At 38.2% G+C, this 25510-nt stretch overlaps 1 protein-coding gene across 3 annotated transcripts in view; it reads left to right on the forward strand.

The window, feature by feature from the left end:
• ATP8A2 (ATPase phospholipid transporting 8A2) overlaps positions 1 to 25510 on the forward strand; it is a 312539-nt gene that overhangs the window by 90086 nt on the left and 196943 nt on the right. For all 3 annotated transcript variants that reach the window (XM_030275104.4, XM_030275123.4, XM_030275129.4), the window contains one exon: positions 6182 to 6246. In XM_030275104.4, the coding sequence (XP_030130964.4) occupies positions 6182 to 6246 (65 nt within the window). The remainder of the gene's footprint in view (positions 1 to 6181; positions 6247 to 25510) is intronic.

Consider the following 25510-nt stretch of genomic DNA (forward strand, 5'->3'; position numbering starts at 1 on the left):
TATGTAGCAGGTCACATGCAAAATGTGCTCAGTGTGTTTTTAAATAGAATTGGGCCTGCTGCTTATAGAATGGTTCCTTGGCAGCAGGGCACAGCACTGGAGAAGGGATTTTGTAGTGAAGTCTTTCACTATGTGTGTCAGGCTGTATTCTTTTTTTTAATTATTCTTGTTTTTGAGGCAGAAGGGGCCCATCTGCTCTTTGTTAAATGCAGTTCGAATTGAATGAATATATGTAACTCTGCTTTCTGATGGTAACAGGAGAACTCTACCAGACTAATGTTTCAGAAATGGTTTTAGAGCTTTTTTTTCCTTTTCTTACTGCCTTTGAATTGAGTTTGGGATACAATGGGAAATATGATCATGCAAAGCATGTATAGTTTACAGCATCTTTCAAACCATGTCTGTCAACATAGGTGGATTATTCAAGCTTAAATAACTGACCCTGCTGTCCCCTTACAGCACATCTATTAGTCTACAATAAGGACTTGCTAAAGGGACATATCCTGATGTAGGCACACCCCGTGTCATGCCACACCTCCCAAATGTCCCATCTTTGGCAATAGAATGCCATGATGCTCTTGTCTTCTTTTTGATCTGTTTTTCTCTCTATCACTTGTAAGTCTGATCAGAGAGGGGAAGAGACAGAGTTGCGCTCTTGTGATACGATATCTCACCTAAGTAAGTTCAGTTAAAGAGAATTTTAGTTCTCCCAGGAATAGCCTAAAATACACCCAGACCTGTCTGTGTGCAGTTCTAAATGTAAAGTTGGTCACATTATTCATATAATTAGGGAGTCTTGAAGTCAATATGAGCTCAAAAAGACTGAATAAATAGCTCCTTTAACAGAAGGTGACGTATGCTGTTAGGGTTCCACAACTGCATTTAGATTTGCAGATTAGTCTGTTTAAATGTACAGGTGTAGATTAAAAAGAACTTTAACAATATAGGTTGCTTTCTCAAACTCATTCAAGATTCTCTACCAATGATGCTCTGTAAATGAACTTAAATTATTTTCAGGTAAGTTTTAGGCATTTGTTTTTTTTTTTGTCTGGTTTGTTTTGTGATTTTTAAAACTTTTTTCTCTTTTGGTTGACTCAGTGAAATTTCATGATACAATCTGCTTGATTGACTAGAATTTTTGTGTGCTTCAAATTAAATTTCATGTATCTTTGTATGTTGAAGGTAGTACCAAGAGGTGGAATAACTTGCTGAACTGATACAGCTGTAGTAGAAATACAGTGGATGGCCTAGGTAGGCAATTTGTTTAAGGGTTAGTTATCTGGTTTGAATCACAATCTGCAGATTTTCCTTTCTTTACAAGCAGTAGATAACTTCAGAAGGAAAACACCATCTTTTGACTAATTAAAAAAATGTAGCTACACATTTAGATGTAAGTACCTGAAATAGGTTGATATATTAAGCAACATCAGCTACTTGAACACCAGTAAATGAGCTTATTCTGAAGACTGTGAAGGAGACTAACTTCCAGCTTTCTCTAAAACTGTTGGTTTGTTGTTTCTTTTATTATAGCAATTGAGAAGAAGAATAATCTGACTTAAAACTTCTAAATTATCCCTTAGTTTAAGGTACCGTTTGGTAGTAAAACTCTAACTTAATTAGCTTCATGTTCACGTTGGCTTGAACATGAAGCTTGAAAGTATAAACATGTGGCACTCTTCCAGTTTTTGTGTGTAACCCAATAAAATTGTAATAAACCTTCAACTGAAAGCCCAATCCATGTGTGCACTATATGTTTCAGGTATTAATATGCTATCTGGGGAGTAAAAAGTGTTTTCACTTTCTCATTGTGTTATGCTTATTGACTCTTGATTGCTGTATGGAGGTGCATGTGTATTGAGGAATATTTCAGCTCTTGGCAGCTCTGTCAAGGAGCTGGAGTACTTTGTTCTTACCGCTTCCTCTCAATTCTTTGGTTTTCAGAATTTGCATATGTTTTGTTTTAGTTCTGCAAGTGAGGAGATTATTCATAATAAGCTTTAATACTGATCAGTCATTTGAACTCTGGCTCTTGAAAATAGGACTTCTAGGTATAGAAGCATCTTTAAGCATGACCTGCAAACAACTCTAGAAGGCTTAACTGTGTTCTTGCAGCTTCATTCTTTTCATCAAACAGTCTACAGACTCTGGGTCATCTTTGCCTTTCAGTGAGACAAAGCCACCCATGATAGATTTCTATTTGCCACGATCCTGGTTCTCATCACACTCACTGAACACCAGAACTGCTGTATTTCCAGCCAGCAACTTCCCTAGGAAGATATTTGTTTTATAGGAATGGGAGTATAACTCAAGTGTGTCCCTCCCTGAACCATGAATCAGTCCCTATAGTTGAGCTGAATGCCCTTACCTGGGGTTTGCATTGATAGTTGCCTGCAAGCACTGCCTTACAGTTGTTTGGGTTTGAGGTTGAAAAGGACCTTTTGAAGATACAGTCCTCCTGCTCCCTCCCTGACAGGGACATCTTTCATAAATCAGGTTGCTCAAAGCTCCATCCAACCTGACTTTGAACACTTCCAGGGATGGAGCATCCACAAATTCTCTGGGCAACCCATTCTAGTCTTGTTACCCCCATCATAATAAATATCTTCCTTATGTCCAGTCTAAACCTACCCTCTTCCAGTTTGAAATGACTGACCCTTGACTTGCCACTACAGACCTTGGTAAAAAGTCTTTCTCAGTATTGATTGTAATTTCCCCTTGTCTCTCCAGCACCTTCTTTTCTCCCAGTTAAACAACCCAAACTCTCAGCCTGTTTTCAGAGGAGAGGTGTTCCAGTCCTCTGATTGCTTCTGTGGCCCTCTTCCATACTTATTCTAACAGGTTCATGTCTATCTTGTGCTGGGGGCCCCACGACTGGATGTGATATTCCAGGTGGAGTCATTCAACTTTTCATCACTTAGGTGCTTCTCAGTAGGGCTGCTTTCAGTCTGTTCATCCCCTAGTCTGTCCTGATGGATATTTATGGCTGTTGCAGTAGAGGTGGAGGACCTTGCACTTGGCCCTGTGGAACTTGATTAGATTGTCACAGGCCTACTCCTCAAGTGGATTGAAGTTCCTCTGGCTGGCATCACTTCTCTTCAGTGTTATTTAGCTGCACCATTCAGCTTCATGTTTTCTCAAGGTTTGCTGAAGGTGTACTTGATCCCTGTCTGTCTCTGGTGTAGATAGCAAAGGACCAGTCCCAGGACTAGCCTGAGGGACAGTACTCATTACTGGTTTTCATGTGAGTGTGGAACCATTGACTGTAACTCTCTGGATGCAGGCATCCAGCTGATTCCCTACCCATCTAACAGTGCATCCATCACACCTCTATCTTTCCAGCTCAGAGAAAAGAGCACTTCATGGTGAGCTGTGCTTTGTTTCAGTTTGGGAGGCAAGCCATGCCAGCACACTTGCCTATATCACTATGCAGAGTTTGAACAGGGCATTTGTGCCCTCTCTAAACACAGAGGATAATCATTCTTCCCTCAGATGCTGGATTCTGTATGCCTGCAGTATGAATGTGCCTGTGGGCTATGATCTTGAACTCTGGTTCAAGTAATCTTTCTCCCAGGACACTTAAAGGAAAATAAGTCCCAGAAGTACCTGATTCATCTGCTTCATGGACTTTTAGTCAGACTTTAATTTAAAAGAGCTAGATATCAACTTACAGGTGTGGGTTGACATTTTATACCTGACTTTGAAACAGCAGTTGATCTTATTTTACTCAGACAAAAGTATTGACAAAAATACTTTCCTTAGAGTGCATTTTTGTTTGCCATGTTAGTATTGCCAGTAATAACTATTACAAAGCTTAAGACATTTCTAGTAATGCTTTAAAGTTACTACTTGTACTCCTACAGTTGCCAGCTACTTTGCTTTATAGTAGTGCTAGATTTTAACATCATCTTAGTTCTGAAATTGTACATAATGTATAGATCCCCTATAAACCCTTGTTAGTGTTGACTTACATTCTCCTATTCCACTCTTGATCTTTGTTTAATGTGATGGCAAGATGCGAAATAGCATCAGTTGCAGGATAAGCTCTTTTGAGTCTGTCATTTCCAAGATGCACAGCAGAGAAACTCTTTTCCACAGCATTTTTTTTTTTCTTCCAGCTTGACTTCTAGAATGGCATCTTGCTCATTTTGGAAGAGGTAAAGTGAAGCAATGAACAGTGGTTTAGAAATAACAGGTCACTATTGCAGCTGCTGTTATAATCAAATGCTACTAGAAAATCCTTTTGAATTAGTTATGCTGAATTTGTAACAGCCTACTGCACAAGACTGCTTTAGCCTAGGGAAAGAATAACCCTGTTATGGAGGGAAGTACTTAAATTTGTAATATTCTCTTTTTCTCAACAAAAATAAGGTTTTGGGTGGTTGGTGTTTTTTTTTTTTTGTTTGGTTTTTTTTTGTTTTTTTTTTTTTCCCAGCCTGGAGCTAACTTTTAAAAATAGCAAACCGACTTGAGAAAAAAGTCAGTGTTCTGTCTGTAACTGTTGGAGGTTTTCTGCTCAGTTCTGTACTACCATCCAAGATTTGATCACAGGCAGAATCAGAGGCTGTCTGCAAAGCTTTCATGTTGTAGGCTGTGCATTGTTAGAACATATTTTATCTTTTTCCCAACAGATAGGAGTTCAGTGTCATTTTGTATTGTTGTCTGAAGCAGAAATTAAACCTCGGCTCGTTAACATATATTAGCAAGGTTGCACTTGATATTCATAGTCTACGTAGCTGTGAAATGGATGAGAAACTGAACTTCTGCAGGTAATCAAACCTGCTGCCTGAGAGTGCCTGGCTATGATACAAGATGTCTTCCTCAAAGGAAAGAGAGGGATTTACTTTCCTTACAAAAGTCACACATGCAGACATGTTAACCCTGGATTATACCTACAAAACTAGCCCAATTCTAAAATCTCTGTAGCCTGAGGAAATTATTTGCATTGCAATTGATGATCCAATATGGCCTTTGTAAGGGATCAAGAATCCCACAGATAATTTCATGCCTCAGCGGTTCTCTTGCTGTTATAAGACATGGAAAGAGGTACTTCATCTTTTTATGGTAATTGTGGCATTCAGCTTTTGAACCTGTCAGCCTTGCAGTTGTTCTTTACTGGGACATTACTCTTATACTCCAATACCCTCCAGTCTCCATTTAATAAAAGTAAGAGACTTCCCAAGACCCCATTTTATTTGATAGCAATTTTTTAAGCTGCTGTAATTAATTTCTATTAAAAAATAGAAAAAATTACTTTTATTGGATTTCCTTTTCCCATGCAGTATAGATGAGCAATAAAAGTTGTGTGCTTCAAATAAATTAATTCTCTGCTATTTTATGAAGCAGACATCACTATGCCAATCCCAAGTAAACTTGCAAGAGCTTTTAGGATAATGTGGTGGGGTCAGTCTGATGCAAGTTTGCATTTGTCTCTTGCCATTAATATGAACAGAATGAACCTGTTTATTTATAAATAAACTTTTATAAAAATGAGAGTTTTTTTCTGTCTTGAGAGTTTTTGAATTTTGGTGTCCTGGGAAATGTACAGAACTGCCTTTTGAGTGCTCTTGTTCTTTCACGTCCCAGTCCCACACTAAGAATAATGTAGTCCAATTACCTCGTGTCTATAGGAGTTGGTAGGGGCTCTGTGAGTGTCACTGATCTGTGCTTTTTGATGAAGCTCAGGACCTTCCACACTGAACACTCAGGAGTAAAAAAATGCTCATGTAAGCTTTGTGTGGGCTAAGGAAACAGAGTAGCATCAACTGAGAACATGTGTGCACTTCCAGTCATCTGGCATAGATGCAACTGTGCATTTGGATCTGTTCCTGTAATGTGCTGAAGGCAAACCTGCCTTCATGTAGACTTAAAAACAATTCATGTAGGGCTATAGGCTATATTTACTGCATCCACTTCACACAGTGTTATGTTTAATTAAAACATCTCAAGTGATGTATTTGAAAATGCAGATAGAATGCAGCCTGTGTTTCTAGTAAATCTGTCATGTTGGAGTGTGTCCTATATACCAAAGTTTCTAGCAGTCTTCCTGATAGGAGTAACTGCTCAAAACAGAAATTGTCATTTGATGTATAGATGCTTATCTTAAGGCTGAACTTGAACCTTAGCTAGCCTTCCAAAAAGTAAGTCTTTTTATTTTATTGTCTTTTTTTTTTCCCTCCTGCAGGATACTCTTGCAGACTCATTTCACAGAGTATGTCTCTCATCCTGGTCAATGAAGACTCGCTAGATGTAAGTAATAAAATTCTGATGTAATTCTTGACAAGGGGAGGTGTTGCTAACAAGATGGAAAGTTTTCAGGCTTTCACATTGAATTTCTCTTGCTTAGCCTTAGGGGGTAGCAAGATAAACAGTTCATGCTAAAACACAGGTGTACTGTGTAAAGTGTACTCCAGAGATCTTCAGTCACAAACTGTGCAAATCAATCTGAAGTCTCAGAATGAGCAACTTCTTAGGTGCATGTGTTTGATTCTGCTGAAAACTGGAAAAAACTGCAGCATGCCATCAGGAATACAGTTACCTTAGTTTTAAGGTATAGATATAGGAGTAATGTTTGAAGAAAACTGTTTTTTTGGGTTTTTTTCTGCCTTCAGTATTGCATGGAACAGTTCTAACCACACTTGCATTGTGAGCTTGTCTATGTACAGTAGCTTGTGAGATCTAAAATAAAAAAATGTTCTGCAACTGGTTGCCATGCTTGTCATATATATGCCAAAATTAAATAGAAAATCATATATTTGTACATTAATCTTCCCAGGAGGTATCTTTCCATTTTTTCTGCTTCAATATCCATATCAGTATTGGATATCACTTCAATATCTGATTTCCATTAGAGGTATTTTTAGGACAGATGAAAGTGCCTGTAACAGGCAGCATCTGACATTTGCGTTTAGAATTGGCAGGTTGGGATTGGGTGGGAGATGCAAAGCCTGTGTCTTGGAGCACCAGAGGAGTCACTGGATATCTGCAAATCTGGTTGAAGAGGGTAATACTACTGTGCCAAAATTATTACTGGCTGAAGTGTTATTTTCCAGTTGCCTTGATGTGATTCCAATACCTTTGTGTGTAGAAAACTTTGGTTACAGAATCCAGCTGTAAATGGTATTGGAAATTTGTTAGTAAGCATAAAAACCAGTGGAAGCTTTCAGAACATGAACATGCACCCTCACTGTGTTTGCCTGTGACACCAAGCTATGTGGTGCAGTCAGCACGCTGGAGGGAAGGGATGCCATCCAGAGGCATCTGGACAGAGGCTTGAGAGGTGGACCTGTGTGAACTTTGTCAAATTCAACAAGGCCAAATGCAAGGTGTTAAACTTGGGTTGGGGCAGTCTCAAGCACAAGTCTAGGCTGGGAGGAGAATGGATTGATAGCAGCCCTGAGGAAAAAGACTTGGGGCTGTTTGAACAAAAAGCGGTGCATGACCCAGCAATGTGCACTCACAGCCAAGAAAGCCAAAGGCATCCTGGGTTGCATGCAAAGAATCACAGCTGACAGGTTGAGGGAGATATTTCTCCCCCTCTACTCTGCTCTCGTGAGACCTGACCAGGAGTGCTGTGTTCAGCTCTGGGGCTCCCAACACAAGAAACACATGGTCCTCCTGGACTGAGTCCAGAGGAGGGCCACAAAGTTGACCAGATGTCTGAAGCACCTCTGCTAAGAAGACAGGCTGAGAGATTTGGGGCTGTTCAGCCTGGAGAAGAGAAGGATTTGGAGCGACCTTATAGCACCTTGCAGAGTATCCAAAGGAGATCTACAAGGGAGCTGGAGAGGGACTGTTTACAAGGGCGTGTAGTGATAGGACAAGGGAGAATGACTTTAAGGTGCAAGAGGGCAGGTCTAGATTAGATATTAGCCAGGAATTCTTTACTGTGAGGGTGGTGAGACACTGGAAAAGGTTGCCCAGGGAGACTGTGGACTCCCTATCCCTGGAGGTGTTCAAGAGCAGGCTGGATGGGGCTTTGAGCAACCTAGTCAAGTGGAAGGTGTCCCTGCCCATGACAGGGGGTTGGAGTTAGATTATCTTTAAGGTCTATTTCAACTATAACTTTTCTATGGTTCTATGGAAAAAAAAAAAGGAAATAGAGAGCCATGGCATATCAGATGAGAAGAAACTCCTTTTATATATATATATATATATATATATACACACATACATATATATATATACATACATATATATACACATATATATGTATATATATAACTATATATACATATATAGTTGCTGACGTTTCAAGTGAAGAAAATGTCATATGATACATCATGAATATTGAAGGTGACTGATACTTTTGTTCAGATAACCTATATTTTTCTAAAGCATGAGTATGAACTTATGGAGCTTCTGAACTGGTACATCAAAAATGCTTTGCATTACTCTTGCTTTCCATCTCAAGTCTATGGGTTTTCTCCAAAGTACTCTTACTGCCATTTTTAATGTAGAATTGGATTTTATATATGTTTAAATACAAAACTTATATTTTGTTAATAATTGCCTCTAGTTCTTTCATTCTAAGGTGTCTTTAAGTACTTTTGTTGCCAATTTTTCAGTATGGGATCTCCATAGTTATATTTATTTTGTGTTGCACCTCTAACAGAAATTTTGACTTCCATTCAACTGAGCCTAAAATCGAAGGTTCTCACATTGAAATTCTGTAACATTATATTTAATATATTCCACCTTTGAAATCTATTAATTCTAAAAATGAGTTTTTACAAGATCCAAGTTGAGCTTAGAGCTTTTAAATATTGATACACTTCCCCCTTTGTGCAGTCCCTGTGTGACTTTTCCCTCCCCCTTCTGCTCCTTGGCATGCAGCAGTAGGTGAGATGTGATCGAACAACTGTCTTTGCTTGGTTTTGAGAGATAATTTTTTTTTCTAAATCATACACTTCAGGGGAAAAAAATCAATCACTTCTGTTCTCTTCAGAGAACTCCTGGGAGTATAAAAGACTAATCCCTAGCTTGATTCAGCTGAATTCTCAAAATTTAGCATAATAATCTGCAAATGTCTATCCCTTGTAGACTGTACCGCATGCATACATATACTCACTTGTTTTTTCTTTTCCTAATAGAGCTTTTTGAAATGAGAATATTTGGAGCATGAGATTTACTTTGAGTGTAATTCTTGGACTCAGTTTCTGTTTAATTAAATTGGAACACCATAAAGTCTTATTGTACAGCTCTTAACCTGGAAAAAATTCTTTCATTGGCATCTTGTAGAATTTTGAGTTGTGAGAGCAGTGAGCAGGGTACCTGAAGAAGGGAAATTGTATGACCAGAGAGCCCCAGGCTGGAAAATCTATAATGAGAGAGGCAATATTACAGCCAAGGAAAGTTGTGTGTGTTCCTCCCCATAAATCCTGTGAAAGGAAGAGCTGGGATCTCTGTCAGTTGCTTATCACATGGGATTGTATTTAATAGTAGTGGAGGGACAACACTGGAGGTATTCTGAAGCTGTGGGTAGTACTTTGCTGTAAAGCAAGCAATCTTGTTGCTGTAAAAGAAGCTACATTGTGAGTGTGTTCTACAGAACTCAAGTGCTAGGAGTGACAGTCCTGGGTTATACACTGATGTGTGAGTAACAGCAAATGGATACTCCTGTATAAGAACCCTCAATGCTGGTGTCTCTTGATAAGATATGCCTAAAAGTGTAAGCAGAAGCTGGCCTTCCTTGCTTTTCCACTTGTTCAGGTATACCTTTTGTATGCTTCACTGTTGGGATGCACCTGTTTGTGCCACTATGTGTTTTGTAGCATTCTTAAAAAACAAGCATGGTTTCACAGTGTAATTTGTCAGCCGTAGTCAGTGTCTAGACTTCCCAAATAGTCTTAGTATCTGCAGGGAAGCTTTACATACAGTTATGTTTTATATGCCAGCAGTGAAGAGTGAGGACCTGGAAAACTTGGTTATTTTGTTGTTTGTTTATTTTAGCTATTCTGTAGGGTAACATTGCTATGAACGTTCTGTAAGGAAGATCTATTAACCTTGAGAATATTAGATTTATTCAATGACTTTCATGATCTTCATTTGTAATTGGCACATTTCCTTCCCATACATCTTAGAGTTAAAAATAAGGAAATCTTTGGCAGGCATCATTATCCATTGTATTTAAATACTGATACATTTGTAGATCTGATATTATCTGGGAATCATGGATGTCTTAAGAAGTAAATCTCTGACCTGGTCATTGGACTTAGCCACATGCTAGAAATAGCAGTTTTTTTGGGTTATTGTCTAAAACTTTTTCTAATAACCATTGGGAACTCAGACTGTGTAAGGGGGAGCAACATGAGCAAAAGGCCATTAAAAATAAATTGTTTTTATCAGCACATTTGTCTCTGAGCAGAGTATACTTACAGTAGTGTCCTCTGTATTAGGCTTCTCAGAAAGATTTGCATTCATTATGACTTACACAGAAAGGATTACCTTCACCTACAGAATTTCTTCAGCATATGCACCCTGTAAGTTTTTTGTGTAAATCTATATTTCAATCTCTCAAGCACAATTACAGGAGACCCTGCCAGTGAAGCTCTGGGAAACTTTGAAGGTGTTGCTTTTGGGATCATGATTCTCTTGCAGAAGCAGTGATGTCTATGCCTTGTCAGTGATGTCATGCTGATTGTTCCCAAAGAATGGGCCTAAAGATATTGCCAGCTTTTCAGACTAAAACAAAAATTACCTAAAGCTTCAAATGCTCCAAAGCATTGGTATTGTGTGTGCTTCAGCTGTACTAAAAGATAATAAGGTATGCAGGTACTGCTGGAATTCAAGAACAAGCCTGGTACTGCTAATGCCATGTAGGTGCTTTGAAGGTTACACCTTGTGTGTGGCGCTAGAGAGGGCTGGGGCTTTTGTCTCCTCTGCTATCATCTGCCCATGTGCATTCAGACTAAGTTAATATTCTGGAAAACCAGTCAATGTGAACAAGCTCAGTTTGAGCAGAGGATCAGCGCCCCTTCAGAGGGACATCTGCAACAGTTCTCTAGTGCCTAGTGGCTACTAAGTTACTCCAGTCACTACTCAGCCTGGAATTATAATCAGCTCTTCTACCACTGGGAATTTGTGGAGGAAGCTAATTAGGAAAACTAGGGATGGAATAGATTTTTCATTGTACAAAGCTTTTACTATTGCTCAAATTGCTGTTTTTCTTAGTCTAGAAATACAAATCAAGCTAATAAGTAGTTAGATAAGGAACAGAGTCTAGTAATCAGATAAGTCTTCAAAAATGTTAGGTAGAAGGCTTTTAGTGGTTTTTTGTTTGTTTTTGAGGAACAAATGGGATATTTCATAACCCCAGGTATTTGCTAATCTGCATAGAAAGTTAATTGTATGGATGTGGAAAATATACAGCTCTTTGTGTGAAAAGCTGCTTTGATTTGAGTGTACTACGTAGAATTATAAATGAAAGAATATTGGTGTTACCTAGACCTGTAGGTTTAAGTACACGCAGGACTGTGTAGCTTAAGTATTAGATTACCACTTTTTCAGGAAGTAATACTAATAGGTTTGAGCTGTGAGTGGTGAATGAGTTTGGCTCGTATTTTTGTTTTGTCCTGCTTTTCACTTTTCAGAATTCATTAATGACTGTTCTCCCTTATCTGTGGCTCTGTTTTTTCTATTAGTGTTTTCTGGCACTGTGATAGTTGGTTTGGATGAAGTGGGGGTACTTGGACCTGAAGGAATGCAAGGACCCCTAGGAGCACTAAGAAAAGGTTACCAAATGCCTCTTCTTTCTATAAGTGGAAACTGGGGTGGGAGGGCTGGGGAACACTTTTAAAAAACCCAAACACACTGTTTTCAAAGTTACTTTTCCTTTCATATTTTAAGTTGTAATAAAGGTCATTTCTGACAAGAGATGATTTTAGGCAGCTGGTATTTAGCAGATGTGGGCTAATGCCTTGTCTGTGCTATAGGACAGAATAGATCATATTACATACAAATAGAAAGGAAGAATTCAATGTTCCTTGAATTCCAGCTAAAATTTGCTGTCTTGTTTGTAAGAGTTCTTGTATGTTAGAGGAAAATGACTGGAAACAAACACTATTTCTCTTAAAATTGCTGATGATCTTCACATATGTGAAGATCTTATTTCAATAGATGAGTTCAATAGATGAATTCAATAGATGATCTTATTTCAATAGATGATCACAGAGTATTATCCAGATCTATTTTCTGTTGTGTGCGTAACAATAGAAGCATGGCTTCAGATGGATGGTGAGGAAAGTTTCTGCTGGCTTTGAAGATGGGATTCTCTGCTGAATACTGATGTGCTTATTTCTATTAAGCACAAGAGACCATGAAAATATATGGATGTGTAATCAAGTGTTAAACACATTTTTTTTTTTAAATGAGATGCTACCCCATGAAATGCAGGTTTTTCTGATACTAAAGCATGATGGTATGTTTTTAGGGGAAAAAGATGAAGCTGGCGTGTGACGTATAGATGAGTTATGGATATTAATCCTCTTGATTGACATGGTTAATACTGCACATCTGTAGAAAGAATTCAGATTAGTCTTTTGTATTGAAGGACAAGAACTAAATAGTCCTTTCTTCTTCAAGATACTTTTGTATCTGATCTTTTGCTTTCATTGGAGGAGTTCCTTGTTCATGCAAGTTTGTCTGGGGGTTTTAAGAGTAAGCAGTCTTCCTTTTTTGGTGTGGAGCCAGCCTAAAGCAGTACGATTTATTCATCTGCAGTGTTAACTTAATGAGGATATTAGAGAACCAACTTCTTCAGGGTGACAGGGTATATTGTGAGCATGTATTTGGAAAACAGAGATATAGGTATCCGTGGTCTTACTTTTGTGGTTCCCATAATACTGACTTGCTACTACTTTGTTAAACAAATTTTTAAAGATTCTTTCCTTTTTCATAATAATTACAGAATCATTCTTGCAACTGGAGCTTGATTGCTCCAAGCCTTCTCATCAGTCACATAAAGAAATACATTTCCTTCACAGGGGAATTAACGAAAAAAAGATCTTTTACATCTGGTTGAAGCTAGAAAATGTCCCACAGAATTTCTCTGGGTTGATTGGTCTGTCAGAAACTAGAATTAAGCAGTTCTGCAGCTGTATGAATTTAGTACCTAAGTATGTGTTCCCTCTGCTTTTTAGCCTTCTGCATAGAGTAGAACCGATCTACTGTACACAAGGAATTTTGTGGAAATCTCTAGGCTTTTTATATAACTTTTTTATGATGTTGTAAGCTTTTTTTTAAATGTGAGAATGTGTCAAAGTGCATTTTCTCACTATCTCTGGTTGTTTAACTGACATAGTGATGTTAGAGGATTAGTGTTGCTCTTTCATATTTACTAAGTGTTTCTAGTTAGCTTACCCTCTACACATCTTTAGTGTTTACAATCTCTCCTCTCCATGTGTTCAAGACAAAACTGATTTGGATATCTTAAATTACCAGCTAGTTCCCAAATCAGAACCAATGTTCTAACTGGGCCTAAAAATCACAGTGCTGAAGTGCTAGAGTAGAATGGTTTCTTGGAGAGCTTTGGGAATGAGTGTCAGAGCTGAGGTGATTCAGTGTCCTCCTGAAGCTTCCATGATGCTGAGTTTTGGTGGTATCTACGTATTGTTGTGTGCTTTGGATTTTCAAGCTAGCCACAGTGAATCTTTTGACTGGTTTGAAAGATTAAGGAATTTGTTGTCTGTTACTAATTCAAGTTCTTGTAGCTAGAGTATAGAATTTAATGAAACAAGAAGATTCAGCTATTTGTAGAAAGACAATGTATCAAATTCTGTGGTATAACTGGGACCATTTACTGGGCTAATGGTGACTGAAGTTGTCTGGCTTCAAGAATTCTGTGTCCTTGGGGTGCAGGGGGTGAAGGTCAGCAGTGCGTGTGCTTTTGAATATGGAGTTTAGTAGAACTCTGGGAAAATGTAGATGAGTAAAGCCAAATAATGGTTAATGGGCTTTGCAAGATCTAGGCTGGTATAGTAATATTTGTCTGGATTATAGAATTAATATTTCACAATTTACCTGTAAATAACATAAGGAAAAGGGGGATGGATTCACAGCTTAACTGGCTGATTTTTTTGAAAACTGGTGCTTTCTTTTCAAGTTATTAAAACTTAATTTGTCTGTCTATAGTAGTTTTAATACTATCAGGTTCTCAAGCAATTTCTAGTTCTGTCCAGGGCTTGACAGACAAAATCTGCAGTTCAATAGACAGAATTAATACGTTTAGTAAATATTAATAAAAGAAATCTATTGTATAACTAAATCTTTAGGGAAATTAGAGTGGTGGTTTAATTTTAAAAAAGAAACATAATCTTGATGATTTTGTGGTGTTTTCTTACTACAATTATTTTTAGTAATTGAAGTAGGTATCATATTTATTAGATAAACTTTAATAAAAACTTCAGATGTATTGAGTAAACTGATACGAAACTAAGTGTGTTTTTAAAACTCAAGGAAAAAGAGGTCTTTGAAAAGTTACTGTTCACTTCAGGGAATGGTGTTTGTTTGACTAGAAAAGAGAAGCTTGCCTAGGGCTTTCTTTATATTTTTATCTTAAAAAAAAAAACGTAAAAATGCTGGAAGCTGTCATGATGAAAGCAAATCGGGCGTTGTGTCCAGCTTCTCAGTTGAATGGATACCAGGATCTTTGCTGGGCAACAATTAAGGCCACAAATGTAAGATTTGCTTCCAGTTCTTTCTAGAACTAGAAGCAGTGAGATGCAAGCAGTGCAGGAGCAGAGGTACTCTTGCTTCCTGAGCTGCCTGTGGATGTTCAGGAAATCTCTGCACTAACTGTATATGAGAATAGAACATTTCAGTTGTAAGGACTAGGATCAGCCAAATTAAAACTTTGTCAATTTTTATGTAGAGATGAATTGCAAATGATACTTTTCTGAAATGGTGTTGTACAGCCCTAGTTTATAATCCATTATAGAGAATTTCAAGTCAAACAAAATCAACTCATCTATGTACTGGTTGCCCTATGGCCTCTAAATGCATTTTGCCATGTAGTTATTCCTGATAGTGGCAATTGCCAACAAATACATGTCAATTTTGATGTTTTGTTGCTTTTAAATCTACAAGGAATAAACAAGCCTCCCACTAGCAGAAGGGATAAAACGGGTTACTAGTGGGAGTCTGGCAAAGGATAGAGTAGCTGAAGGAAAACTTACTTTCCTCTGTGGTTCACTACCTGATATTAGCAGTTTTATTGAAACTCTTAATGCAAGTAGAGTATTTTTGAGAAGTTGATTAAGGATAGTGGAGAAATCCAGTGTGATGGTTTTGGAGGGAAAGAAAGCAGCAGGTTGTTTAGTTTGTTGGGTGGGATTTTTTTCTGTATGAGGGAAGTATGTGAAGCTTCTTAAAAAATGGAAATTATTTAGCTACTTGAGATTACAAATAAAGTAGATCTTGTGACAAATCATTTGATTCATGCTTGTCCAGCATCCAGGAGCCACATGAACCTTCAGTAAGGAAATCTGCAAATCGGAGAGCAAATTCTTAAAGAAGGTGTCAGAAAATATGTTTGCCAAGAAGGAATCGTTGCTATTTGTCAATATACTGGGAGCTGAGGTGCTGTGCTGAAGGCAATAAAAAGTTGTTGCTGTAGCTGTTGTACAGGAGTGTAGTAGAGTTACTTCCCATAAGCATAAATCTTCAGTATAACCTCCTGTGGTAATCACCTGGAGGAAATTCTTAAACTAAGTATTATTGAAAACAGTGGTAGTCATGTAGGACCAAGCATGCATCTAGCACATCTTTTAATTTTAAAGACAAAATTTAATTTGAGCACATCTTTTAATGTGAGAGACAAAACTCTCCTACTTAGATTACCTTTATCTCTGCACTTGGAATTAGTTACCCTGCCTATCCACTGGCCTAACTGCTGTGCATTGTCTAAATCGGTGAGCATGAAGTCCTGGAGTGCCTCTAGTTTTCATCATGGAAGCCTGTGCTAAATTGCCTGGTTTCTTACTTGGGTTTTGGGTTTTAACACTGTGTTTTGACACATTAATTTTAACACTGTCATTATTTCTGGAAGAAAAATATTAGGTGTGGGGTTTTGTCAGGTTTTTTTTTTTTGGGTTGGTAGTTTGTGGGTATGTTGTTTTTTTTTTTTAATTCTAGTAAGATTTTGAGCGCAGTCTGCTGTAAAAATGGCCAGTGTAGTTTTGAGACTATGTCTGCTGCTTCATAATGCAATTTCAGTAATCCTGAGTTTGGGTTCACCTATGCAGTTGGCTGGTTACAATATTCTTTTCCAGTAAGTATTTCTGGAACATATCATGCTTTATGAGCAAAGGTTAACTAGGGCCTAAAGGAAGCTCGAAGCAGCAAAGTACAGATGTGTTTGTAGCAAAGAAGACCACTAGCCAAGCCCAGGATAATTACTGCTACATATTATTTGAAGATATACCCTTTGTTGTTCAGTGCTGCTAGTGTCTTCCAAAGTCTGGAGTTCTGCCCTAACTGATTTCAATGTCCAAAGTCATTGTGGCTAAATCCCTATTTCCCGTGTGATATTTCAGTTCACATAGTCAGAAAGGCAGCCTGTGTGATACAAGTATGAATATTTTGGTCTGGGAGTTGTGGATATTGTTACCTTAACTGTGTGTTTCTCTGCAATGGCATTGGAGCTCTGAAAATCTTTATGGTGCTGTCTTTTGAAATAGTGTATTTGCATAGAATTTTTAATAGGTGAATATGATCATGTTGTCAGCTAATGGAGTAAGCTTTGGGAGGAATGCAGTGTCTGGATACTTGAGAGGCTAGGATAAATGGGGCTCAGCATCCCTCAGATGCAGGGGTCTTGTATACAGTCTAAAAAACTGCTTATTTTTGGTATTTCTGATTCTTGTTAGAATTCATTGCCCCAAGTGAAGCATTTGTTGCCTTGGTTGGGAGAAGTCTTTTATGAATTTTGCTTTATATCTAAAGTATTAAATTACTGAAACAAGTTGTTGTATTACCTTAAGATTGTATAACATTAATATTGTTTCAATGAGTAATTATTTGGAAACTCTCCCATAGATTTTATACAGTATTGGAATTTCAATATTATTAAAATAGTTGTATGAAGTTATTTGAAAGCTGTCCTTAGTGTCTGGCATCAGGACAGCTTACAGAATGTCCTTGGATGTAACTCATCAGTCACTGAATGGAGTGCATACAGCTCACCTCCATTCCTCTCAAAAACTCTACTTGGGATTGTTGTCTCCTGTGTAGCTTTGAAAGTATGAAGACACTAAACTGTCCACTGAACACACATAATCTTTCAAATTTGCAGTGTGTCTGGAATTTCAGTTCTGGCTGAACTATGGCTGGTGAAGAAACTGCCTTAAACTTGTGATGTGATGGCAAGGGCAAATAGCCTTCTACTGTCACCTCATGTAGTATTAAATAGAACTGTGTTTAGCAAAGGCCATTTTTCTGTTCCTGTACAACTTGGACATACTTGAAATGCTCAAGACTTTTTTTTTTCCCAAATAATCTTAACTAAGAAAATGACTAGGGAACAGCTGAATGGAGGCTTCTGCTTCCTTTGATCTTCAAGGAGGCCAGTGGTAAAGCTGACCTTGTTCCTGCTTGTTTCCTTTTCCACCACTACCTAAGAGTGATGCAAGGCCAGAGTGACCAAGCAGTGCCTCTCTGGAGCTGCTGTCAGGAGATGTGTGCTTGTTCATGTACATCACCCTTCCCTAAGGGTATAGCCTGTGCCGAGAAGATAATGTTATTTAAGGAGACAAGTAGCCTAAAATAATTTCAGACTGTTGGCTGATATTTATCATCTCTTATAAACCCTTAGCTTTTCATGTTTTATCATGTTTTCATGTTTCCATGTTTCCATGTTATAGTCACATTTAAAAAACACTGTAGATAGTCTTCAGGCTCTTTAGGAGCCTCCAGCCATTCAATTTCATCATTGAACCTAGTCTCTTCGGAGTAGTTGATAGGATATAAGTTGATAGTTTATAAGATAGGCACAAAAAACTTGGCTCTAGAATTGAAGTAAAATTCAGTATAAAAAGTGACAATTGTATGGCAACTTCTGAATGGCCTGTGGTGAGCTGGTCCATAGACTCCACTAGATAGTCCAGGCCCCACTTCTCCAGACACTTGAGGAGGTGAGGGGAGGCTGTATCCTGCTGCTGGCTCTTCATGTGCCATTTGGCAAAGGATGAGCTGGAGGAGCTGCCTGCCCTATGCCTTGTTTCAAGGGTGGAACTGAGGGCAGGAGGAGGGTTTTGGCTCTGTGCCACATCTAGTTTGTCATTGCTCCCATATCTGCTGCCAGTTAAGTTAAAATGAATTGTTCAAAGAAAGCTTGTTTATATTTGCTTTGTCAGATCTTTTTATTTTTAATATAACTCTAGAATGGTGTGAGTTGGAAGGGACCTTAAAGATCTAGTTTCAACCCCTTCTGCTGTGGGCAGGGGTTCCATTCCCTAGATCAGGTTGCTCAGGGCCCCATCCAACCTGGCCTTTATTGAACTTGTCTGGGGATGGGGTTTCCACAAGCTCTCTGGGCAGCAATTTTTGTCCTTTTGTCACTGTAATCTGCTGTGCTCAGATTGCAAGACAGAAGGATTGCATTTCTTTTGGTGTTTTGAAGGTAAGTAGCATTGAGCATGAATTGATCTTGGTAGAGTTCTATTAGCAAATATAATCTTCAGACATTCTCGGACAAAATTGTTCAAGCTGGACAATCTTGAAGTATTTACCTGATGTTACTGTTATGAAGTACTAATTTTGTAATCAAAGTGCAGCAGAAGAATTTGCATCATGACAAATCTTATTGAGCAAAACTAGTAAGTAGATTCAACAGTCTGGCGTGCATAAAACCATTTAGATAGTTTTGTCATGCTTTTCTCATTTAATGATCTAATGCTTTGTAGATAGTTTGGTTATGAGTCTTGTATCAGCTGAACAAATATATAACTATCTGGATTTCTGGTATTCTGATACTACAACACTAAATTCTTTAGTTTTCATAATTTATGTGTGGTGCCAGTGCTTGTGCTTTGGATAGCTCTCCTGTTACTTTTCTTCAGTTATTAAATGAGAGTTATTTGATCCTACAGATCTGGAAGTGTTCAGATAGTGAAGATCTCTCTGATCTAGCTTGAATGTTTCCTAGCATCTTGCTTGTCTAACCCAATAGTGTTTCTCCCTTTCCCTGATATGTACCTATATTTTAGTACTGTAATTTATGAGTTTAAAAACCTGTAGTCTAAGGTTAGCAGTTTTAGTTCTGCTACTGTCCTCTGCTTGGATGCAGAGTTATAGAGCTCTTACTTTTAGTTTTGGGACGTGAGGGAAAATCCAGTTTTCCTATATCCTTGCTGTTCCAGCTTTTTGATCTCTCTTCCTCTGTTTCCCAGGTGTGGGAGTATCCACACCCTTGTCCTTGAGGACACTTGTAGTGTTTTCCTTCTAGAGTGTGTTCCATATCCTTCATCTGCCCTTGTGGGGCAATTTAGGTGCTGTTTTGTCTTGATGGTCAGGTTTGAGCACCCCTTTCCAGTAGCTTGCCAAAGGGGCCAACCCAAGCAGGAGAATGCTGCCTTGCTTTCTGCTTGCCAGTCTCCGCTTCATTGCAAGTCCTGACAGGGCACAGATGGGACCGAAGCCAGGAATTAAGTGTCCAGGATGGACTGTTGCACCCTGCCTACCATTGAGCAGCTGCCAAAGGGCAGGAAACCTGACCTAACTCTTTCAGGAGTCAAAGTGATCCCAGTTAGATGGAAACAATTGATGGTTATTTGTTCTTTGTTTTTGAGAGGCTGTTGGGGAATAGGTAAGATCATGGGAGTACAGCTTGTATCAGATTCTCCTGGAAACCCCTTTGTGTGTTGTTTTATTGCCCAGTCAGCCCTGGGTAAAAGGGAAAAAAACATATTCCAAGGAGTATGAGTAACTTTTGATGCTTGTCATGCTGTCAGGGTGGAAGTAAAATCTCAAAGGGTATTCCAGGAACTGCGAGTTCTCTCATATTTCTGCTCAATATGTATATTGTTTCTAAATCAAAACCAGGACTTTAAGCAAACAACTTGGGTTAAAAGCAATCTCCTTCTTAAAAGTCACTTTTATTACAGAGCTTGCTTGTCCCGATCAGTGGCTCTGGAACTTTCTCAGCTTCACTTGGAGAAACAGATTTGATAGTACACAAGCACCTGAAAGGCAGACTAATATGACAGGTTTGGTTGTTGTATGCTGGGACTGTCTCGAGTAGCTTAGAGTTTGCTCTTTGGCTTAATTCTCGAAGCGGTTTCCTTTTACTTAAGTATGGGAATAACTTTGTCTATGAGCTCTGACAGCAGTATGGCCTCTGTTACTTACACTGCCATTCAACTGAACTATTAACTGCACAGATGCTAACAGTGGTTGGGGTCTTTTTTTAAAGGGGGATTTTGAAGAGGAAATTAAGAGTGGAAGACTACAAATAATTGAAGCTATAGCTTTCTCTAGTCCTATTTAAATGTTATTAGTCTTTAGAGAGGGAAATTCTGTCCTTCCAGCTTTATTTTGTTGTCTTACAAATTAATGTTACCTTACATAAATGGGTAAAACCAAAACTTTGTCTTTTCCAGACCACACATGTAATGTGACTTGAAAATATAAAATAATTTTGTCATAGTGAACAAGTTTTGACATATGTATATGTCTATGCTGGAAAGGCAACTGCATCATGAGAAAATCATCTTGAGTCAATCCTGTTTTGTACAAATCAATCTACTCAATATTATGCGTTCTTTATGTATAGCATTCTTCTGGAGGAGAGATGAGCACTGTCATCTTGTCTGTATTTCGATGTGGCTAGTGTTTAGTCTTTTATACATTAATAAACATGGATTCCTTATTTACTAGCAATTATAAAACTCCTTTAATGTAGTCCTGGCTGCATTGGTGGCTGTTCCTTGTCTCAGGAAAGTTCTAATCTCATTGAGTCAGGATGGCTGTATCTAATATTGACCAAGGTGGTATAATAGTGATAATTTATAGTTTACACTTTACCTTGTGTATCTAAAAAAATCCCATACACAGCTAGAGGTATGCATATATGAAAAAGCCAGTACCTGTAGCAGAGACCTGAATCTTTAAAGCATTCTACCTGAAGGCTTAGGGCTGACCTAATTGCCTTCCTGTACCTAAAGAGAGAAGCCTGCAAGAAAGTTGGAGAGGGACTTTTTACAGGAACATATAGTGACAGGACAAGGGGGAATGGCTTCAAACTGTAAGATAGTAGGTTTAGATTACACGTTAAGAAAAAATTCCTTACTCTGAGGGTGGTGAGACATTGAAACAAGTTGCCCAGAAAAGGTGTGGGTGCCCTATGCCTGGAAGTGTTCAAAGCCAGGCTGGATGGAGCTCTGTGCAACCTAGCTGAGGGAATGGGTTTGGAACTAAATTATCTTTAAGGTCCTTTCAACCCAAAACATCCTGTAATTTCATAGAAGGAGAAAATACCCTCTTTTTTGGGGGCAGTAGGGGGTAAATTATAGACTGACTTGTAAGTCCACATACCAGTGTTATTTTCTTTGCTGAATTCCTCAGTTGTTTGGGGCATTGACGTGTACTGACAGCATAAAACAGCAACACAGAAGCTTGTGGCTCAGACAGTGTAACAGAGAATCCTGTATCTTCATGATCTAAAGCAGAAGGTTTTTGTATCTCACTGATCTGCAGGTTTATCCATCAAGTTGAGAAGTGGGCTGTTATCTCTGAGAAATTACTTGGCAGAAACGTAACTTCCTAAAGGAGCTTCTTCAAGAGCGGGCTTCTGTTTCATTTGCTTCCAGGAAAAGCTAGATTATTACATACCAAAGAGAAAAGAAGGCAATAAAAAGTCCATTCTGTTGAATGAATTTAATAAAGCTAAAATATCGTAATATAAAGACTGAATCATTCTAGCTTACTAGCAAAACTAACAGATTGCTTCCTCTTGGCAGAGTACAGTTGATTTTAGTAATCACACAGATGTTTTGGTGTTCAGAACAAGCATTTCTTCTTTGTGCTTTCTGTGGTATGAGATATGAACTATCTTAATGTGCACTATAAACTGTTCTGTGCTCAAATAACTGATATATATTGAAAGCAATAGACAGAGTCACCTACATAGAGCAGTTCTGGAGTAAATGAAAATTGTGTAATAAGCCTAATGCTGTTCTTAGTGTGAAGAGAACAGGGTTGTGGCTGTAATATTTGAAATCCTTGATTGTCCCAGGATACACATGCTTCTTGCTAAAGTTAGAAATATTAAAAAATGTCAAACTGAACAAATGTGGTATTGTCTTCCATAGCATTTGAAGAACATTTGATGAATTGCCCTTTTGACTGCAGTTGTTTCTTATGCTGCCAACTTTGCCCTCATGGAACTCAAAGTAGGATTGCAAAAGACTCATGTCTTTCAAGATGGTGCCTTTGGCAACTATGTTGCCCTGGGTAACTACTTAGGGTGTCAGTGCTTTTGTCTGAGAATGGTGGGACTTTTGTCACTTTTCTTGATTTTTTTTTTCCAGTTAATCAGTATTTTAGTCACGATTACAGTAAGGATTGGCATTTTTAAGATGCCACTGCTATAATCAGCATATCTCTCTTTAATGTGAGGAAAATGTAATGCTGCAGAAAACTTCAAGTTTTATTTCAAAAGGCTAAGATACGAGGGTCACCACTTCTGGCAGCATGCACTGCCATGTTATTTAATCTGCAAGGTGGGAGATGACTAGTTAGTGAAGTCTTGAACAAATTGGCTTTACTTCTTAATTTGGTAAAAGCCCCTCTTTGATCTTAATTATTCCCTCCTTCTCCTGCCACCCCAAAGCCTCTCCAGCTCTGAGGCTGTAGGGGAGACTTTGTATATGTTCCATATTAAAGATGCTGCTTTTTTCTTCACTGAGAGCCTGAAGTTTAGTGTGCAACCACCTGACATGCTAGTTAAGTTAGCTTGAGTACTTCACTATGTACTTTTTGACTAGTCAGCTCTTTGATGCTCTCCCTTGCCATGATCTTGAACTGATCTTGCAGGTACTTGAAGTACCTGCAACCCTTTACACAGCATATATGTTTGAGATGGTATATCTGACTGACACTTTTTGAGATTATTTTTCTGTGATCAGATGAAGTTTGTGAAAAGATCTGTTTCACTTTTCTTTTTAAACTATCTAGAACACACTTGGAGCTGCATGTACAGATGACAGGACAGATATTCTTCAGGGTGTATTCTTTTTTTCCTATTTAACCAAGTTTCTTGGCTTCTGCATAATAAGTCTGTTGCAGAACTGGAAACATCCTTGAATTGTTCTCTACAGCATTTGTTACAACTCTTGATGGGCAAATTCATCTGTGCTTTCAACTGCCCCTGGATAGAAAAAATATGGTATGATCTATTTATCTTGTATCTGAAGGCAAGATCTGGTCTGAATATGTGATAACCTGACACTTGCTATGCAGATTAAGGACTCTTTGTATTGAGACACTTTAAATTACTTTGCTAACTGAAGGAATTTCAAGTTGAAGTTAAATTCAAAGCTATGAAAATTGAGTGAGCCCATCTAATATCTTTGTGTTCTCCATTTTTCTTGGCATGGTAGGAGATCATATTCATCAAGAATCATGGTGTTATTTAATAAGCAAGTTCTTCCGTGTTGGACCTGTGACAGTCATTTAATTGACATATTATAGGACTGGCTGTGAGGTGATACTGTGGTAGTCACATATGTACTCTTATGTATCTAAATCAGCATGTGACACAGGCTGAGCAGTGCAGTAATACTGAGCAAGCAGCTGTTGATTAGCCTGTTTGTTAGTTTTTCCTCTTAGTTTTGATCTTACTTAAAAGAGTAAATTGAAGGTGTGCAGCTGGGGTCTGATCTTCCACAATCCATTTGCTAAATGGCTTTGTGTGTACAGGTTGAATTTGAAGTGAATCCTGTATTATAGAAGTGCTGTAAACTGGGAAGTGTTGGTACTACTTATTTTTAAATGTGAAGTAGTGAAGTATTCAGTTAGTCTTTGGCTCTTAAAGATTTTCCTGGCTCTCAACGAGAGTGTCCTTATATCCTCTTCCTCTGTAAAGCTAGGGGAGGGATGAACTCTTAAAATTTGGCTTTAGAAATGTGTAATTTTCATAGTGCTGTTTTCAGTGAGTTAGTAAACAAAACAACCTCCCTGCTAATATTTCTACTTCTGGCTTTATGAAAACCTTACAGGTGATGTATTTTTGGGAACTCAGCCTGCTCTGTTCTCCATGAACTACCTCATCTGTTGCATACCTAGCAAGATGAATGTCCATATTGTTGTCAAGTTTGATTTTTTTTTTAGCATTTTGATATGGTTTTAAGAGTAAAAGAAAGGGTGGTTTTGTGGATACTCTTAAGAATTTCCTTATTGCTGAGAAAGTGAGCAAATGCTTCTCTGAAAATTTTTGTGAGTTGAATGTGGTGGTCCATGTTGTTGTATAGTTGATTGTATTACACCATACATATTCAAATGTTAGTAACTAAGTATTTTCAATACTACTGATGTTTTCGACTATCCATTTTCAGGGCCATAAACCATGGCTTTTGTGTCAGTTTATGTAAGTGGCTGGTACATTGCACCTAGAAAATGCAACTGTGTTTGAATTGGTATTTCTATCCCCAGCTAAATTCTGAGAGTACACAGAAGCAGTTAAATAACCAACTGTTTGAAGACTGATCAGTTGTAGGGATCACAAAAGAGAGGGAACAGAGGAACATGACAAGTCCTGTAGCTGGACTACTGCCATAAACATGAGGTAATCTTCACCAGGCTTTGTTGGCTGTATGCTTTTCACCCTTCCTTATAACTAGGTCTTTGGAAGTTGCCTGTTTGCTTTTGGAAATTGAAGTAGTTTGCTGACGTAGTCAAATTTGGTACCAAACTTGGAAGATTGGCAAAAGTGAGGATCTGTTCTGAAAGTAGTATTTCTTTCTAGATTTCAAGGTTAGCTCTTACATATGTGCTATTTATTGTGGCAAGCACTTCCAGTGACTCTTCTGCCCAAGGGGTGTTGCTTTAAATAGTTCTAATATGTTTTGCCAGCTTTGGTTTAAACATTAGTTTTTCTTGCTTTTATGGTGATTATTCCTATTCTCCTGTGAATTTGCTTCTGCCAAATGTATTTAGAGATCTCTTTGGTACACCAGCCAGGCAGATTGAAGTCAAAGATTTCACTTAATGTGGTGAAGCTTCTATGTTGCAATGAAGATATAGTGGAAAATTTCCCATTAATTAGGATTGGCCAGTGTTATCTTGGTTGGGGTTATGCAATGGATTCCTTGCTTAATTCTTAAGTTCTCCTTGGAATATTTTTCACTTAACACTGAGGGAAGGGGATGTGGCTGGTATTCTGATTGAAACCACTTTCTTCAGCACAGTGAAATAATTGTTGCATCAGATGATTCAGATTATCCATGGATGGGAAGGAAGACAGCGGCTATAAAAAGTAAATTCTTGGACTGGTAGAACAAGTTGAGCTGGCACTTCAGTC

This window comes from Taeniopygia guttata, chromosome 1 (genome assembly GCF_048771995.1).
Source record: "Taeniopygia guttata chromosome 1, bTaeGut7.mat, whole genome shotgun sequence".
In the NCBI taxonomy this organism is placed as follows: Eukaryota; Metazoa; Chordata; class Aves; order Passeriformes; family Estrildidae; genus Taeniopygia; species Taeniopygia guttata.